Below are 19,992 nucleotides of genomic sequence, written 5' to 3' on the forward strand. Positions count from 1 at the left end.
GCTGTCCAAAGACACTAGAGACAAAATTGTACACCTCCACAAGGCTGGAAAGGGCTACGGGGAAATTGCCAAGCAGCTTGGTGAAAAAAGGTCCACTGTTGGAGCAATCATTAGAAAATGGAAGAAGCTAAACATGACTGTCAATCTCCCTCGGACTGGGGCTCCATGCAAGATCTCACCTCGTGGGGTCTCAATGATCCTAAGAAAGGTGAGAAATCAGCCCAGAACTACACGGGAGGAGCTGGTCAATGACCTGAAAAGAGCTGGGACCACCGTTTCCAAGGTTACTGTTGGTAATACACTAAGACGTCATGGTTTGAAATCATGCATGGCACGGAAGGTTCCCCTGCTTAAACCAGCACATGTCAAGGCCCGTCTTAAGTTTGCCAATGACCATTTGGATGATCCAGAGGAGTCATGGGAGAAAGTCATGTGGTCAGATGAGACCAAAATAGAACTTTTTGGTCATAATTCCACTAACCGTGTTTGGAGGAAGAAGAATGATGAGTACCATCCCAAGAACACCATCCCTACTGTGAAGCATGGGGGTGGTAGCATCATGCTTTGGGGGTGTTTTTCTGCACATGGGACAGGGCTGACTGCACTGTATTAAGGAGAGGATGACCGGGGCCATGTATTGCGAGATTTTGGGGAACAACCTCCTTCCCTCAGTTAGAGCATTGAAGATGGGTCGAGGCTGGGTCTTCCAACATGACAATGACCCGAAGCACACAGCCAGGATAACCAAGGAGTGGCTCTGTAAGAAGCATATCAAGGTTCTGGCGTGGCCTAGCCAGTCTCCAGACCTAAACCCAATAGAGAATCTTTGGAGGGAGCTCAAACTCCATGTTTCTCAGCGACAGCCCAGAAACCTGACTGATCTAGAGAAGATCTGTGTGGAGGAGTGGGCCAAAATCCCTCCTGCAGTGTGTGCAAACCTGGTGAAAAACTACAGGAAACGTTTAATTGCAAACAAAGGCTACTGTACCAAATATTAACACTGATCTTCTCAGGTGTTCAAATACTTATTTGCAGCTGTATCATACAAATAAATAGTTAAAAAATCATACATTGTGATTTCTGGATTTTTTTTTTTAGATTATGTCTCTCACAGTGGACATGCACCTACGATGACAATTTCAGACCCCTCCATGATTTCTAAGTGGGAGAACTTGCAAAATAGCAGGGTGTTCAAATACTTATTTTCCTCACTGTATATATATATATATATATATATATATATATACAGTGAGGAAAATATGAAAACTCATTCTCAACTACTGAACAGTTCAGATATTACATAATGCCTATAAATAACTTTATAAAGTTAATATAAAGTGCTGCAGAATTTTTGTAAATAATAAAAGATTGTCAATGACAAAAAGAATGAAAGTGCCTCATTACTTTACTTCTGTGTAAGTTGTTCATAAAACCATTAAGTTTACGTATAGCACAACTTAAAAGAGAGTAAATCTCCAACTAAAAGACCAAGTGCAGAAATGTACACAAATAATGTTAGTAATTATGTTCAGATAGATACTGTTGAGATGGATTCATTATATATGATGCACAACTCTTGATGACTGTACAATCAGTAATCATTACATAATAAAATGTGCTCATTGTTTATCCTCTCTGGTGGACTGAATCCGTTTCAGAGGGAGCACACATTATTTAATTAACCTGGATGTGGCTTTTAAATGCCCCTCTGAGAGCAAAGACACACAAAAGCCTGACTACATTGAATGTTTCTGTTAACGTACAAGGATATCTGGCTTTCTGTAGTTCCATGAGGACAAGAAAGCATCAAGTCATTAATGGGGATGAAGGGAAGTTTTGTTAACCGGTGACCAGGACTGGTGACTGGGGCCCAAGACACATTTTTTACGGGTGGTTACTGGGTTTATCTGCATTATGTAGTCATGACTTTGAATTTGAAAGATACACATAACTTGAAATCGACCAATCAGAAGTCACCATGGCAATGGGAATCTCGGTAAGGGGTCACCACTGACCAGAACTTCCCGAACCAATGCACTGAAAATATTGAGGATCACTGTTGCCCTCTACCATTATGAATAACAGTTGATGCACTACAGATAATGTCTTCCATTTCTTAATAAATTATGACTAATTGACAAACTACATTTACATGGGCTTGGAGGAAGAGGGCACTTTCAATATGTACACAAAATAACTCAAATCTAGTATTAATGTCACAAAAGTAATAACAAAAGCATATAATAATTAATTAATGCATGAGCTTGTGACATGGACAAGCTCTACAAGTGTTCAATAGGTAAACAGGTAAGATTCAAGCTGTGGTGAGACAGCATAGCAAACTCCATCCCAGTCACGGGGTGTTAAGAACACATAAATGTAATGTGAAGACAGGGCGGGAATCTAACCAAGCAGATATTAATCTCTGAGAGAGAAACAAATAAGCAACAAAGAACATGGAGCCATTTTCATTTACTGGAATAAGCCACCTGTTCTTTGCATAGAAAAAAACAAATTCTTGGAAATGTTGCACGTTCTCTGGGTGAGAGCCATAAAGCCATGTGGTGCACTATAACAACAGAAGCAGCGGCATGAGAAATCATGGTAGATCAGGGTTTAGATGTTTGAGGAAGGTGTTGTGCCAGCTTACACATTTACTTCTAAACCAGTTGATGCTTTGTGTCTGCAAGTTGCATATCATGTGACTTCAGTTCTGTAGGGCAACAGCAGAAGTAGATGTCTGCAACACGACACATGCACGGCAAGATCTTGACAAACTACAGAGTTTCAGGCTATTTTCCCCCTTTTGCTCTAGTGTAAAACAATTCTATTTTTAGAATTGACTATTCCGTCAGTTTTTTGAATGATTAGCAGATGTAAAGGGTAATAAAGTATAATTAGGCTTTGTTATATAAAAGTTAGATGAAAAAGAAGGCTCCAATACAGAGTGGAACAAAAAATTGCTTATGCGCATCCTGAACGCAGAATGACGTGCTTCAGTTTAACCCGGAGTGCTTCAGGGCGATCCTCGCTGCACATTGAAAAGTGCAGATCTGCAAGATAATATTGTGGGTATCTAGTTCACAACAGCCAGCAGTTTTTACCTTTTTTACTACAACTATTCCTTTAAGCAGTTATTCACTGTTAAAAACAGCAAGCTATCATGCAAAAACACTTTCTAAGAAGTTACATGTCTAAATAAATTTGAGAATTGCACCTCACATCCCCACTAAAATCACTAATGTTAGTACTCCACCCCACTAATCCAAAAGTCAGTTTTTGGATGAGACATTGACACATCGGTAGTTAAAACGCTGTATGTTTACTGTTACTATTCTGTTTCAAATGTTGCCTATGATGCTTGCAGTAAATAAAATACAACCTCTTGCAACAATACTTGCATGGAGAAGAAATTATAAAGAGAGTGAGCGATTTCTGGTTTGGGCTTAAAATCTGGCAGTACCGGTCGAGTCAGGTAGGGTTGAGTCACACGGTCTCAGTTACTTGTCGGGTTTAGGTTTCATTTTAAGGCCCTTGAATGAAAATGTCTCTGTCCACAAACTGATTCCCAGTGTATTTGTGTGTCATTTGTTTAGTATGTTACACAAAATGGCCACATATATAACTTTCAAAGCACTCCTTGGGGGTTGGATGACTAGCTGAGAGAATTTTGGACCCTCTCCAAATTTCAGAGTGGTACATTCCTAAAGCTCTAGTATTATATCAATACAGTGTTGTAGCCAAGGATGTGGTGTTAAACCCAAAGTATAATTAGTTATTTGGATGCGAACGCTTAGAGTCTGCATACAGTCTAATGCTAGCCTTTCAAGCTATACTTCATTTGACTATGCACGCATACACAGGAGGATGGTGTATGCGCGCTACAACTGCTATGAGAAACTTCACTATTTATCTTATTGAGTTTAGACCCATATGGATGTCTTTATATTCCTTTAAACTTGAGTTATACACATGCAGGTTTCTCCTGGCCTCCTCACACATGTGCTCTTTCCACCTTCATCTCCTGTTGTTTAGCAGCGATTAAATCTCTTCTTCTTAAACTTCTTTGTGAAAGCAACCACTCAAATGTGAGTGTTGCCACCTTGTGGACCCACTAATTACTTCAAAACAGTCTGACCGAAGTATACTTGGGGTTTTACAGTGCTGTGTTATGCTTCCAAAACATGATAAAGAGGAAATCTCTAACTTACAACATGAAGTCCTGCTCCCAGCATGGCTGGTCTCCTCGCACGTTGATGGTCGTGCTCTTCACATTTTGCACCTTCAGCGTCACATAGGCATTGAATTTATCTACAGGTAAAAGAGAAAAAAAATTATCATATGATGTTTTAATAAAAAGAATGTGGTATTTGCTAAGACAAGCATCACTATTAACATAGCTCAGCGCTTCTCAATCCATTCCTGGAGTACCACGAACACTACACATTTAGGATGTTTCCCTTATTTGACAATCAATTCAGATCATGGAACACTCTACTAATTAGCTAATCAATAGAATCAGATGTGTTAGGCCGGCGCAACGCTAGCTGATTTTTCCCAGCAATTTTCAGGTGAAAGCTTAATTTACATAATGAAGGGCCAATAGTTGAGACGGCAACAACTGCCAACAGCCAATCGTTTGGCAGCAGTGCAATGCATAAAATCATGCAGATACAGGTCAGGAGCTTGAGTTAATGTTCACATCAACAATCAGAATGGGTAAAAAATGTGATGACCGTGATTTTGAGTGTGGCATGATTGTTGGTGCCAGACGGGCTGGTTTTAGTATTTCTGTAACTGCTGATCTCCTGGGATTTTCATGCACAACAGTCTCTACACAGTTTACTCAGAATGGAGCCAAAAAACATCCAGTGAGTGGCAGATCTGCGGACAGAAATGTGTTGTTGATGAGAGAGGTAAACGAAAAATAGCCAGACTGGTTCGAGCTGACAAAGGCTACGGTAAATCCGATAACCACTCTGTAATATTGTAGTGAGCAGAACAGCATCTCAGAATGCTCAACACGTTGAACCTTGAGACAAATGGGCGACAACAGCAGAAGACCACATCGAGCACTATATTAGGATAGTAGTGTTCCTAATAAAGTGCTCAGTGAGTGTACGTTAACACAGGAAAGATATCTATGCTTGTCATTTCATGGGGTTTTTAAACTTTAAGCTTGTTGAGGTGAGCCATTACTTTTCTAAGTGATTGGACTTACTATTTTTGGACTGGCAGACGAAAAAAAAAAAAAACACTTTTTCAAACTACTCCAATTAATTTTTGAGATGGTGTGTACATGTTGGTTGTTAAAATACTAATGCAGGTTTGTAGAATGACTGGGAATCCCAAACCACATGTTACTGGATTGTGACCAAATTAATCCAGAGCAATAATGCTGTGAGTGAGAGTCAAGATTAGTTTGATTCCCAACCCCCAACACCAATGAGACAGAGAGACCCGACCTTCATAATATAGCATGAGATCGCACAACAGAGGCAAAAGCATTAGTTAATCAGCTTTGTGAATGCATAATTTACAAATTATTCCTAATTCAGTTGCAAGGATTTAGACATTGTTTTCAAAGGCTGTACATAAACTTGATCTTAGCCTTGTTAAAATCAGTTTCTCTTTTGGTTTAATAATAAGCATCACTGTTACTTTTGCTCATACTTCACACTTCATACTTGGAAGCACAACTTGTCCCACTCCAGTTGGGCTACGGACTTGAGGAGAGGAGTGCCATTACTTTCCAAGCTACCAAATAAAGGATTTGCACATGACGGATGATAAAATGACCAGACCAGAATATCATAGACACTAAAGCTTGTGGGCTATTTGGAAATATTTTAAAATCAAGGTGTTACACAAAGTTTGTCTGTATGGACCCTTTTAAGTCAAACTGATAAAGATGGTCCTTTTGGTACACTTCTTTATGCAAAAACACACTTACAGTATACACACACGTCACGTACAAACCAGAATCAAACAGCAGAAGGATTACGAGACAGTGACATAACCAACACTCTTCAATTCCTGCTCTGCCAGTGATGGGGGCTGGCCAACACGTGCCCTATGATGTACTCAGCCAGCGTGCCACCCAGCAGTCCCCTCCCACCTATAGTGCATCAATCCACCACCCCATCCATCCCCACCAGAGTATCAACAGACATATAAACATTTGCAGAGCCAGACCAGCACCACACATATGCAAGCAGCCACTGGAATGATCCAGATGCAATGCCCCCATAGCCTGACCTTGAAATCAATAAACAAAGTCTCACTTCTAAATAAGATACACAATTTAAGGTATAATTTATCTCTTGCACAAACAGTGTGGAATGAGTTACGCATCACAAGGTTTTTAGAAAGCCCCAATTCTTAAAGATGAAGTATATAACTTTTTCTGTGTTAAAATACTTTCTACTATCCCAGCTTAATATGCAAATTTAAGTAAGCCAATCATAGGTTAATTTTCGCTACGAAAATTGCTCTGTTTGTTTTGAGCGACCTGCTTGGACCCGCTCCAACAAAGTTTCTCAACCAATGCCGTGAGTTGGGGTGGGACTATCTCTTTGTTTGACTAATGGCAGATGGGGGCGTATTTAGAAAGCTGTTTATTTTTGTAATTCCATTTGTTGGTGCAGAAATTACATACTTTAGCTTTAATTCAGAGCAATTCTATAGTAATATTGATGCTTGCCTTAGTGAGCACCAGTAATTATATATTGCAAAACAAAGTAAATGCCAGCCAAATTAATTGTTTTTGGCAGAGCAATATACAAGTTTACTTTTCAACATAAAATGGAAAGATTTTACTTTGGTTATAACCAGGGGTTAAATTGTGTAAGAACGGCATTCTGGACCGTTTTAACAAGCGTACAGTATGGGCGGTATACAATATTAACATACAGTAGGGGCATCACTGCAGTGAGCCTATTTTGTTTATTTAGAGTCCCACAGACACCATACACCAACCCCTAAGCCTAACCCTGACCTTCAGTTGCAAAAATGTACCATGGTTTTACTACAGTAACCATAGTTACTACCACATAGCCACACGAGATGCTATGCATCACAGTGATTTTAAAAATGCTTCTTTATATTTTGACTATAAACACCCTTTAACCATGCTATAATCATTGTAATGCACAGCCTCTTGTGGTTCATTGTTTTATTACAAAACAGCTGAACAGCTTTATGTCAATGAGTTCAGCTCATGAGAACAGTGGAAGACACGTCAGCTGTTAACACAGATATGATAAACTTTCAGTTGGCTGTGCAGTGTTTGTTTCCATGTTTCAACAGGTTCCCTCAGAGACAAAAGGAAATGGGCTTCTCCATGACAACAAAAATCACCACGAACCAGTTCAAATGAGACACAGAGGGGCAAAAATACTATCCAATTAATTCACAAAGACACCATTTTTTATGGGTAGGTGCATTTCCTGCTTAGTATTTAAGTCAACATGAAATTAAAACTGATCCTATCAATCTGTGCATGTTATTCGAAAGAAAACTTTGTCTTTGTAATCTTTTAGCAAAATGTTGCAACTTGCTCCACCTCTGAAACGACTTGGATTTTTCGGCTGACGTTATTTTTCAACCCCTCTCCTCCAACCACCTGGACCAATTTTAACCTAGTCTCATAGAATGAACAATAAAATAGCTCAATTTTTACCTGCTGCTTTCTATGTTTTGATGCAATTTCCTGGTGAAATGAACACTAGAGGTGCTACAACAACTGTGCATTTTATTCACTTTCACGAAAATCACGACTACAACAGCTGATTACGACTTTATAAACACTTATTATGATCTCGAAACACTTTTACTGTATCATTTGACAAATTATACATTTTAACGCTTGTATTACAGACCCAACGACATTTATACATGTATTCCAACACGATTAGCTTCCCCTCTAGCTCACCTGATAGTGTGTTGGATTCTGAACTTGGAGGCCGAACATCGAGCCCAGGCAAGCGACACAAGGTTGCTTCAGTAAATGTGCTTTTCATGTTAAATTTGCTTTTAAAACACTATCGGTTAGGTTAAGGCATTGTTAAGTCGGTTTTGTTCACCTCTCATTTATCTTTTAAGAAACTATTTTTTAGGTTTAGGCTAAAGTTTTAGGTTAGGGAGGTACAGTATGATTTACTCATTAAAACGTTCATCTAATATTCACCTTAAAAAACCTTGTCTGATTACAACATTTCACACTTTCGGCAGCCAAAATACCATGTAATTCTGGTTTGAAAAATGTTGCCAATGTCACATAAATTTCATGAGATCAGGCTGACCCATTTTGTTATGAAACTCCCTTTTCACGATCCAATCAATTTCCAGTGGATAAAATCAAATTCCAAAATTACATTTCTTTAATCTGAATATTTGGTTTCACTCAGAAATACTTGTAAATCAAATTATGGTGCTCTTTATTATGTAAACAAACACAAACCTCGAACTACACCTTATTTCAATATAAATGTATAGCTTATTAAGAAAAACTTTATTATTAACTAGTATATTGGATAATGTAGCAGCAAAATGAACAGTAATTCAATTGAAACAAGTAAAACTATTTAGTTTTACTTTTCATTCACACAGTTATTTTTTTGGTACCCATTCAACTTAAATAATTTGTAAACAAATAATAATATATTATAAAAGTAATATATAGTAATATATCTCAATCGTGCACCTTTAACATTTAAACCGCTTTTATTTTGACATTCTGAACTCTCCAGGAAGTCCTGTATGTGTCTGTTTGCAGGCAAGTTCACAGTAGTTTAATTCACTTCTTATTCAAATTCTGGTAAAATGCACCTCCGGTGCCATTCTAAATATTATAATTGAACCGAAGTATTGAGCATCTACCTCTGGGATGTTGTTTGTGAGTAGTGCACAAATATTGTGCACTGCATGAAGACTAAAAATAGTCGCGAGTGTGTGGGTGTAAATAGAGCAGCGTGCTGCTGGAGCTGCGCATGCATTTGATACATTTACTTATTAAACACCACCTTTTGTGATTCACAGAGCAATCACACATCTTCAAGTGGCTTTAAATAAAATGCACGCGTCATATGAACTGCTTCGTGTTTTTATTGTTCTTTTATGTAATTTTTTGAGCTTGACAGTAACGAACATGACTAACACACAGTATCGAATTTGGATTGGGATCGTCGGACCGATACCCGATCCATCTAAAAGCTTCAGTATCGGAGCTGGATCGGTGCATCCCTAGTTGATACCAGTTTTAAATTGGGCTTTAGTGACGTCTCACTACTGTATTTTGGTGCCCAGGCCCCTGTTGTGTAAAACCATTATGAACACATACAGAAAATACCTATCACAACATAAATGTTCTCTAAATCCGATTATATTTCAAAGATAAAATACTGTGTGGCCTGGGTAGCTCAGTGAGTAAAGACGCTGACTACCACCCCTGGAGTCGCAAGTTTGAATCCAGGGCATGCTGATTGAGTCCAGCCAGGTCTCCTAAGAAACCAATTTGGCACGGTTGCTAGGGAGGGTAGAGTCACATGGGGTAACCTCCTCGTGGTCGCTATAATGTGGTTCGCTCTCGGTGGGCCATGTGGGGAGTTGTGCGTAGATGCCATGGAGAATAGCATGAAGCCTCCACAGTATATTATATATATATATAATTTGGAATATATATATAATATACTGTGCAAAAAATGCATGCATGATGTCAAACTACACAAAGATGGTACAAAAGATTTGAAATTAAAGCATATTTGTAAGAACTTATGTGAAGATGATGGTTTTATGGGTTCTTTCAGGTTGCACAAACCATGAACCCTCATGACTGCGCCACATGTCATCTTTAATTATTGACTCCAGTTGAGTTTTCCGTTAAATTAGTCAGAAGTAGTGCTCAATCGAGAGTTGACATTCTCGTTTCAGATACCTGATGAATGTTGTATGAGGTACAGGATGAGTTTGCTTTGTCACACGGAGTCTGTTGTTTGTGTATATGTGAGTTCACATAAGGAAGTCCTATATGTGTGCAGCCACTGTAAATGTATTAGCAGTTTATTGGTCAACAGAGATACTCCGAAAGACATGTGGACAGTGGTGAACGACTTAAAAATATATAATTGTATGTTATAAATGAGAACATTTCAGCACTGCTGTCAAATACAAAGACAATTAGAAAGACTATTTTCATTTTGGGGGAACTATCCCTTTTTAAAGCCACGAAAACATGTTTTTTTTAATCTAGCATTGCAATTTAGAATATAGGTCATACATTTTGAGGCAGGATCAGTCTGGCTCTGATCAAACAGTATTAGTGGTTTTAGGGAGCTAAAATAAACACTCTCCATCAGTGGATCCAGTAAGACAGATGTCTGACAGGCATATTCTCATTCCATTGTTTACTTTCTTACACAATAGGGCCTGTTCCAAAGTGTTGCATTTAGCTGCATGTGCCAAACTGTATGTTTACTTAAGTGATCGTATAGAGCGATCGAGACATTATTTATACAGCTCTTGTTATGACAGAGTGTGATACAAGTTAAGAGTACTTAAGAGTCTCAGAGGGTCAGAGACGCCCACCATTGTTTCATTCATTTAAATCAGCCCTTTTGGTTTTCTTATCCCACTGCTACTGTGGACTACTGTTTGGGGAAAACACACCGGGAGCAAATGAATGTTTGTCTAAACTATTCTTATGTAAATTCCAACATCAAATTGTGTGTTTTTTTTTTTTACAAACGATTTACACAGACATTTGTTCTTCTTGTGATTAACGGTTTGGTTTGGGGAGGTTATATAGATGATCTGCCTTTCAGTGCTGGGGAACTTTATTTTTTAAATGTAATCCATGAAATCTTTGTTACTCCTAATATAAATAACTAATTACATTTTGTTGTTACTTTTTTCCCTTCTGCATTTGACTGAGGCTCTCTCATAACAGTAGCAATATGCATTAGATTAGTTTACAAATACTTTCTCCTATTCCAGATTAAAATATAGAGACAAGAGCAAAGTAATTGTTCAATGATTCCCCTGAAAAGTATAAATACTGTGGCACTATTAAAACATCCCAACCAGCTTGACATGTTGTAGCAAGATGCTGATAATCTCAAAATAGTACAATATTGTGCCATTAATTGGTTTAGGTGATATATTGGTCCATCAAATGTACACAATACTGTACCAACTAAAAAAATAAACAAAAAAAATTAAGAAATAAAGACAAGAGAAGGGAAAACTGACAGACAGATGGAAATAAAGATGGCATTAAAAACAGAAAGACAGACAGACAGAAAGAATAGAAAGAGACAGTAAAAACAGAAATACAGGAAGACAGAAAAACAGTCCGAAAGAGAGAGAAAAGTAAAAAGACAGACAAAAAGAGAAACAACAGACAGACAGAAAGAATAGAAAGAGACAGTAAAGACAGAAGAAAGAAAGACAGATAAAAAGACAGACAAAAAACAGAAAGAAAGAAAGACAGACAGACAGAAAAGACAGAATGAATGAATGAATGAAAGAAAGAGACAGACAAACAGAAATACAGAAAGACGACATTAAAAAGACAAAGAAAAAAGAGACAAAGACAGACAAAAAGTAAGACAGAAAGAAAGAATAGAAAGACAGTAAAAAGACAGAAAGAGTAAAAAGCAGGGGAAAAAAGACAGAGAGAGACAGAAAGACAGACAGACAGAAAGACAGAATGAAAGAAAAGACAGTAAAAAGACAGACAGACAGACCAGAGACAGATAAAAAAAAAAGAAAGACAGAAAGACCTTTGCACCAAAAAAAATTAATTTTTCAGGAATTCTAGCAAACTGCATTTTGATTGTGACTCTATAGCCTATATATATATATATATATATATATATATATATATATATATATATATATATATATATATATATATAAAGAAAAACAGTAGACTGGATGGCTTTTAAGTCTCATAATTTTTTTCTGCAAGCTGCAACTCCTTGAACAGACTCCATCAGTAAACCATAACCACTAACAGATAATAATCAAACGTGTTTGGAAGGCTGGCTTGCCATGCATTTTCACAAAACAGTACACAGCCTAAATTACTCTATTGTTCCTTATACAGAGCATTGTTATAGAGCACTACGATTCAAGAAGCGCTTCAACATTTCTATTCTGTGTGCTGATATAAGAGTAATCGGTGTACATCAGTGTTCTTAAACTTCCATTGCTATCAGTCATGCAAATCAGAGTTTCAATTATTGGTTTTAATGATTATTTAGGGAAGCCTGGCTTTCAGAATGACAAACACTGATTTAAAAACCTACAGACCAATAAACAATGACGCATTAAACAATACCCAAAATGACGTGTTTAGAGCCTGTTGTCCACTGTATATCGATCAATGGTACAGGTATATACCATGGACTCCCAGTGAAGCATAGCTTTAATAGGACTCTATGGGCCATGTGTGTACCAATTCCTATAAAGTTGATAACATTAATTGAACAGTGCTATGGCTCTGTGTGGTATTGTAAAAAAAAATTAAAATGCTCCAACAATTTTGTGTAATGTATATGGACACAAAAGGAGAGGTTAGACAGAATGTTAGCCTCAGCCACCATTCACTTTTATTATATGCAAAGATGCAATGAATGTGAAGACGACCAACATGCAGACAGGCATTTCCTTGTGTGCGCCACTGAAGAAAATACAAAATAATATAGGTTTGGAACAACATGAGGTTTAAGTAAACAATGGCAAAAAACAAAAACAAAAGTTTTAAGAGGTTAAAACTTTAGCCCTAGTTCCCTCCCACTGAAGCAAATAATTCGATTTACTTGTATAAAGCTTTAGACATCCTATAACCTCAAGGCAAATAGCTGTACTATGCAAATAACTAGTGCAATGCATTTTGTGCTGTCCTAATATGATACAAGAATTGTTTTTTAGCCTATAATTTCTAAGAAAAAACATTCCAGCGCTAAAACTGACCTTCCAGTCTAAGGACACAGTAACTGGGCTTATGGGATCGGCATGAAGGCCATCACTGTGTGGATTTGCATATAAAGAGAGTGTAGGGATTAACCTACAGTGATCTTACACACCAGCTCACAAACTACAATTTGGAGAGCTAAACAAAATGCAGAATCAATTATCACTCAAACCCCAAGACCTTCCTGATTTCACAATGAGAGGAATCAATGGTTAGATTTAGCCTGAGTGTCTCCTTCATAGATATAAATCATGCTGATGTCATATTTCAGATGTAATTATGACATCAAATATGAACAATTGAGTAGAAGGGTATTGTAGCACAAATCCAAGTCTCAAAACACCACATCGTCCAAGAACCACAAAACCAAGATTTGCATGTGTTTCCCATGGCCCAGAACAAAGCAAATGTTGCGTTTACATAATTCTGAACTGCATGCAAAAGAACAGGAGAACAAGTGAGAATGAGCTTACCTGGAGGTCCTTGAAGTTTGGCTTTTTTAACTGAAAAAAACAAAACAAAATAAAATGGTCAGAATGAGAAAAGAACATTATTATTTTAATTACATTTTTATTTACACAGTGGGAAATCATACTGATGAACATTGATATAGTTCTGGAATGCTACAGAGTCAGTAACCAGGGATCTTTTGCCTTTATCTAAGAGGACTGAAGACACGCTGCTGTTGTTTACATGTCAAGCATCACAACTGAGAAAAGCATTTTCATGCCTTAAAAAAACAAACATTTTATGTCGACTCAAACACAGAGCTTTCATGGGCACACGGACGGACACAAAACAAAACATTTGTTGTGTTGTATTTGTGCAATCACCTTTTGTGTTTCCAGTCAAAAATGATCACCCCACTAAGATAATTAATACATCTCTCATATTGCTGTATTATCCCAAGATATTGCATTTTATCTTTTTGTCAATTTTATTTTTTTTTTTAATTTATGACAAGTTTTGTTATTCTTTTTTATATTTGTATTACATATTAGGGCTGTCAATCGATTAACATTTTTAATAGAATTAATTACATCCCGATTAATTAATCGAGATAATCGCATATACAAATATTCACTGAGAAAGCCCCTCATATAACAATAACTATATATATATAATGATTATACATAGTTATCTTATATATATATATATATATATATATATATATATAAATCATCCTATATAATCAAAAATATTCAGATAACTAAAATGCTTTACATTCCTGTAGCAGAAGAGTTGATCATTGGCTTTAGAATACAATGTATTGTTTACTACTATATTATTGATCATAAGTCAATCATTGGCATACAGTTCACAGCAATCCATTTCACAAGTGAATTTGTCAATCAGTTGGAGATTTATTATGAGGGCTTGTTTAAGGACCCGTCAATTTACACCTACGTCAGACGTCTCGGGTGTGTTGCGTCATAAACATAAAATGTTTAGATCACTGTGTCAAGTTAAATATAAGTTTAATACTCAATCTTTAAACACATCTTGAGATCCCTTAGATCGTATTTGCGCTCCTTCAAGTGTTTTGAACACAAGAACGTAATGAATGTTTGTGTTGCTCTGGAATCTTCCTTATTATGGTCCGTGGGCATGCGATTAATTGCGTTAATATTGTAAAATGAATCGCACTGAATTAAATCAACAGCTCTATTATATATTTTTTTTCTCTCCTTTTTTCTCCCCCAATTTGGAACACCCAATTCCCAATGCCCTTTAAGTCCTCATGGTGGTGTAGTGACTCGCCTCAATCTGGGTGGCGGAGGATGACTCTCAGATGCAGAGGCAACCCAGGTCCTTTTATTATATATTTAAAAAAACATTTTTTATTAATAGATGGATTCAATAAACTGAGTTTATACCGGGCTAGTGGGGGGCACTCCCTCCAGAAAAAATAATATCTATAATAAATAATAACAACAATAATAATGTAATACATTAATAACAACTTGCTTGATCTAAACAAAATGTAATTTTAAAGCATAGAATTTATCTAATCATAGTTTTGATCTAATAATTTGCAACCAAAAAAAATGGTCAACAATTATATTCAGAGTTGGTAAAAACATAAAAAAGATAAGATTGCCATGTGTTATACAGTATATCGTTGGAAAGATCTCTATTAGTGAAATATAAAGAGCAAATTTGTTTCATTCAGAGGACAAACTGCAGTGAGTATTAGTGTATGAAATTCCCACTGACACACGTAAATATAATAAACAGGAGTGTCTTTCATCATGTTTTTCCTTATTACTTCCTCAAACATACATATAACATAGACAATGACATAACGTAACTTAAAGCAGACTATCACGATTCAAACGAGCCCAAAAACAACATAATATGATAAATATATCTTGGAATAGTCCTCAAAGAGTGTACTGTACATGGAAAGACAATGCACAAAAGGGCACTCAACACACCTGTGTGTGTATGTGTGTATGTGTGTGTGCGCGCGCGCGCACAAAAGATCAGAATACTTTGTGTGTGCAAACATCCACATATGTGCTCATCTAAAGGATCGGGATTCTCCTGAACACTTAATATTCCTGTATTTTGTAGTCTAATCTATTCATTTCCAACAGCTGGTCATTTTGGACAGGGAACACAACAGGTGTATCAAAGTGAAATAAAACCAATCAAATGTAAAGAAAAAGGTCCAAATTTTTTGCGTTTAAAAAATAATTAAATAACAAAATTGTCTGCGTCAAATTGACCAGAACACATGAACAAAAGTATTAATCAAGAGCTTGAACCAGTATGCCTTGTGCATGACAGGGATGTTCATCTTTACGATGCATCGAGCATATGTAAAGATAATTGGAAGTGACAGGAACAATCTATCATTAATTGGGTGATTTTAGGCCAAAGTTGGTTCATCTGCCTTGCGGTCAACAAAAACCCGCTCTCATGGGGTTATTTTAAATTCGTATAGTAAATTGTAGCAGCCAAACACAGAGGTATGTGAAATTACACAAATGTGCAATTAAAGTAAATCTAGGGCACTTTAAATAAATAATGCGCTCAGTGCACGTTATATTTATGTATTTAAAAATCGCAGCACTCACGTTTTGAAAATCGCACTGGGTCACATCGCAATTTCGATTTTATTTTGGCTAATATTTCAGCCCTAGTTCCCTCCCAATTATTTCAGTTTCCCTCCCAATCAATTTTGCAATTATTTTAGGTTGCCTAGCAATAGCGAAATTATGAAAATTAACAATGCTTTTTCAACAGTATCCAACTTCAACTAGGATATTTGTTGTAAAACACCACAAACACTAACCGATACAAGTGTTGTCGTTTTCCTTAAGATATATACCTCATTATGTGGGGCTGATTGGGGTACTCTTATATATGATGAAAATAAAAACTCTAGTTACACATTATTTCAATATAAAATAGAGAAAACAAAAAACGATTACATAAAGTTGCTTAATTTTATTTTTATTTTATTTCAACTAGTCAACTGGAAATGCAGCAGAACAAATAAAAGTAATTCCAGTAAAACCCTTCAGTTGAAATGTAGCCAGTTCTCTTTACGCATTTTTTTTGTTCACTTCAGCAGTAACAGGATATCAGTCCACTTTTCAAATCACAGTTATCTTTTTGTAACCCAGTCAACTTAAATATTATTGTACTTCAATAACAAAAATTACAATAAAATAAGAATTATTATTTTTATTATTAATAACAATAATACATATTTTTAATTTGATTAGACAAAAGTAATGTATTTCATTCATCATTTCCTAACTTTAAATCCCTGGGGCTTTTATTTTGATGGAACACTCGAAGATAACAGTAACCTAAAGGCCTAGACACACCAAACCGACATCCAAGAACTAGACTATGGTGTTGCCTCATGTCGCCTGCGTCTGGGCCAAAAAGTTGCTCTTGAACACACCCAACACCCAACTAGCACGTTCATTCTGGACCTGCGTGAGTGAAAATAACTCCATACCAGCAGGTGGCAGTAGTCTGTATTCATCATTCAAAAAGGGAAACCGGAAGAGAAAGGACTGCGGATATACAAACGTAAACAAACCAGCGCTTGCTTACCATTTTCACACCAATCTCGCTCACCACAGACGAATGCTCAGATGAGATGAAGATGAAAAATGAGAAGAGCCTTCAGTGTGTATGCCCTCTTGACGTCCTCGTTTGATTGCTTTCGTCACTTCCGTTTTTATTCGTGCGCACTGGTTCGCTAAGCTGAACAACCAATCAAACTGATCTGTCTCACCGACGGGCTCACCACAGATTCAAAGTGTTCAATCGTCCAAAAAGCCACAAACATGGGTCCGACTACTGCCAACGGTGCGGAACACACCACAAAAACTAGGCCAACACACGCTCAATGACGGCTCGACATTGGCCGGTGGCCAATCATTGGCTTAGTGTGTCACGGCCTTTAGAGTGACTGTGTGTGGGCTAGTTCACGATCATTTAATATGCTTTTATTTCAAAATCTGGTGAATTGCTTCTCCAGTACCAATCTCTATGCAGGTTAAAAGTGAGCCCAACTATCAAGTTTGCGTTGAGCACTCAGATGTTGTGTGCCGTTCTAAAGCTGAAAAAAGCCAGCCAGCACGTGCCAACACTGATCCAGGTTTCGGATCGTGCATCCCTAAATTTTACTATAGTAAAAAAAAAAATGGGTACTTTTTTTAAGGCAGTGTTTTTCAGAGTGATTTTTAGAAATTAGCTAAAAACATGCACAAGACTTGGCTTTAGGCTTAGAATAGAATGTTAAGAAATATGTAAAGTTTATATTTTGCCCCTACATATGTCACTTTCTGTGGCACTTTTGCCTTGAACACTGGTTAATTTCTGACCTCGGTGCCAATGCATTCTGTGTTTGAACTAAAACGTAGTTAAAAAATAAAAGACAAGCTTACATTCCACAATTTTTTTAATAATAATAACGATGTTTCGGTTTAAGACCCTGTCCACCGCCATACAATAACTGTTATGGGATTAAGTCATGATTTAGAGGACATTACTTCTGATAACTGCTTGAGCCCATGTGCTGGCTGCTGAGGGATGATGGATATGCCAGATGGATGCTGGAATTGGACGGTGGCCTACGATACATCACAGTGGCTTACTAACGTGTACCACCTCTCCCAGGATATCAGCAGAGATATAGTACACATACAAGCACATGCTTGTTTACCAGAGACTTGAGGACATTGTGATGTTGAGATTACGATGTAGAGACAAAAGGTTAACAAAGCACTGAGATACACGCATGCAAGTGTGTTTCCAATGCATCCTTTTCCATGAAATAATTACAATTCAAGATCAGGGACTCAGTGCAACAGAGGATGTGAGGGTCTTGGGGACAACACTTTGTTTATAAAAAAAAAAGGGGGGGATTCCGGCCCTAACACTTTTTCTGTACTGAAAGTGTGGCATTTTTCTGTGTGTCAAAAAACAAAGATAGTTGTTCATTGCAGTGCACAAATTTGTCATTAGCGTCGTTTCCGTGACAGCAAAGTCACTCACACCTGCAAATAGTCACCATCACAGGTGCACCGAGCATAGAGGCAAGAAATCTTCCATTCGTTCTTTATTGTAACATCAAGTGTTGTAAGGGTTTAGTTGATATCTTAAAGAGGATCATTTGTACTGTTAAGATTGGCACACACCAACAGCTACACATTTTTTCTGAAATAGTAGTACAGTTTATTGGCAATTTTTAATGTACCCTAACATCCATTATGGTCTATACACTCACTGAGCACTTTATTAGGAACACCTGTATGCCTACTTATTTTTGCAATTATCTAATCAGTAAATTGTGTGGCAGCAGTGCAATCATAGAATTATGCATATATGGGTCAGGAGCTTCAGTTAATGTTCACATCAACCATCAGAATAGGGACAGTGCCTGGAGTTTACTCAGAATGGTGCCAAAAACAAAAAAACACCCAGTAAATGGCAGTTCTGCAAATGGAAATGCCTTGTTGATGAGAGAGGTCAACGGAGAATGGTCAGACTGGTTGGAGCTGACAGAAAGGCTACAGTAACTCAGATAACCACTCTGTATAATTGTAGGGAGCAGAACAGCATCTCAGAATGCACAACAAGTCAAACCTTGAGGAAGATGGGCTACAACAGCAGAAGACCACGTCGGGCACTTTATTAGGACCATAGTGTTTCCTAGTGTTCAGTGAGTGTATTTTATCATCATACAAATCTAAGAATATTTGTTTAAAATTGTTTTGGGAATGTGTGTTTTAAATCGATTATTATTTAATATATTTTCCTGATATAGTGACACTAGATGTATAATATAGAATGTAAAAATGTATTTTTTTTTTTTTTAAATAGCCAGTTTTACCATTAAGTGGTCACCACTGCATCACACATCCTGTGCACGGAGCGATCTGCAACGCAGACATCTGAAGTACACTTTGGCCTTTATGGCAAAAAAGGAATTAAATATTGATCTGTTTCTCACCAGCATCTATCATAGATACTATATTGATTTACTTCTAAACATCTTTGTTTGTGTTCAGCAAAAAAAGTCATTCACATCTGGGATAGCATAAGGGTGATTCTTTTTTGGGTGAACTATCACTTAAATGGGCATCCTATACATTTGGTAGATGTTCATAATAAAAAAAACTAAATATTGGGTTCATTCAAAAAGACAACTAAACATTGTTGTTATCATTGCCCCTACAAAATGTAATTAAATACTTTTTCCACTTGTTTGGTGTGCCCATTAAAGCGCAAAAGCCTAGGGGTATGGGACAGCATGTCATCGGAAACTGACTGTCACTCATTACTGTTGGGTGCTAATAACGGAAACCGATGCATTGGCACGTTTACATGCAAGCCTTCCGCAGTTCTGGCCTTTATGAGATTGTGTGTTTAGATGGTTGAACAGGAACCTTTTCAATAGCTTCCTGAGTGTCTCCTCTGTGGAACATTTGGCTGTCTGATGAGCTCAATTTTATTCCGGAGTATACCTAAGTTTATGAACATCA

General features: G+C 37.1%; 1 protein-coding gene across 2 annotated transcripts in view; it reads right to left on the bottom strand.

Moving 5' to 3' along the window:
- Nucleotides 1-19,992, bottom strand: part of unc13bb (unc-13 homolog Bb (C. elegans)) — a 110,271-nt gene that overhangs the window by 78,949 nt on the left and 11,330 nt on the right. For both annotated transcript variants that reach the window (XM_052116764.1, XM_052116763.1), the window contains exons 2-3: nucleotides 13,450-13,479; nucleotides 4,212-4,311 (exon numbers count right to left, since the gene is read on the bottom strand). In XM_052116764.1, coding sequence (XP_051972724.1) covers nucleotides 4,212-4,311; nucleotides 13,450-13,479 — 130 coding nt within the window. The remainder of the gene's footprint in view (nucleotides 1-4,211; nucleotides 4,312-13,449; nucleotides 13,480-19,992) is intronic.

The sequence above is a fragment of the Xyrauchen texanus genome, chromosome 44, assembly GCF_025860055.1.
Source record: "Xyrauchen texanus isolate HMW12.3.18 chromosome 44, RBS_HiC_50CHRs, whole genome shotgun sequence".
NCBI classification, from domain to species: domain Eukaryota; kingdom Metazoa; phylum Chordata; class Actinopteri; order Cypriniformes; family Catostomidae; genus Xyrauchen; species Xyrauchen texanus.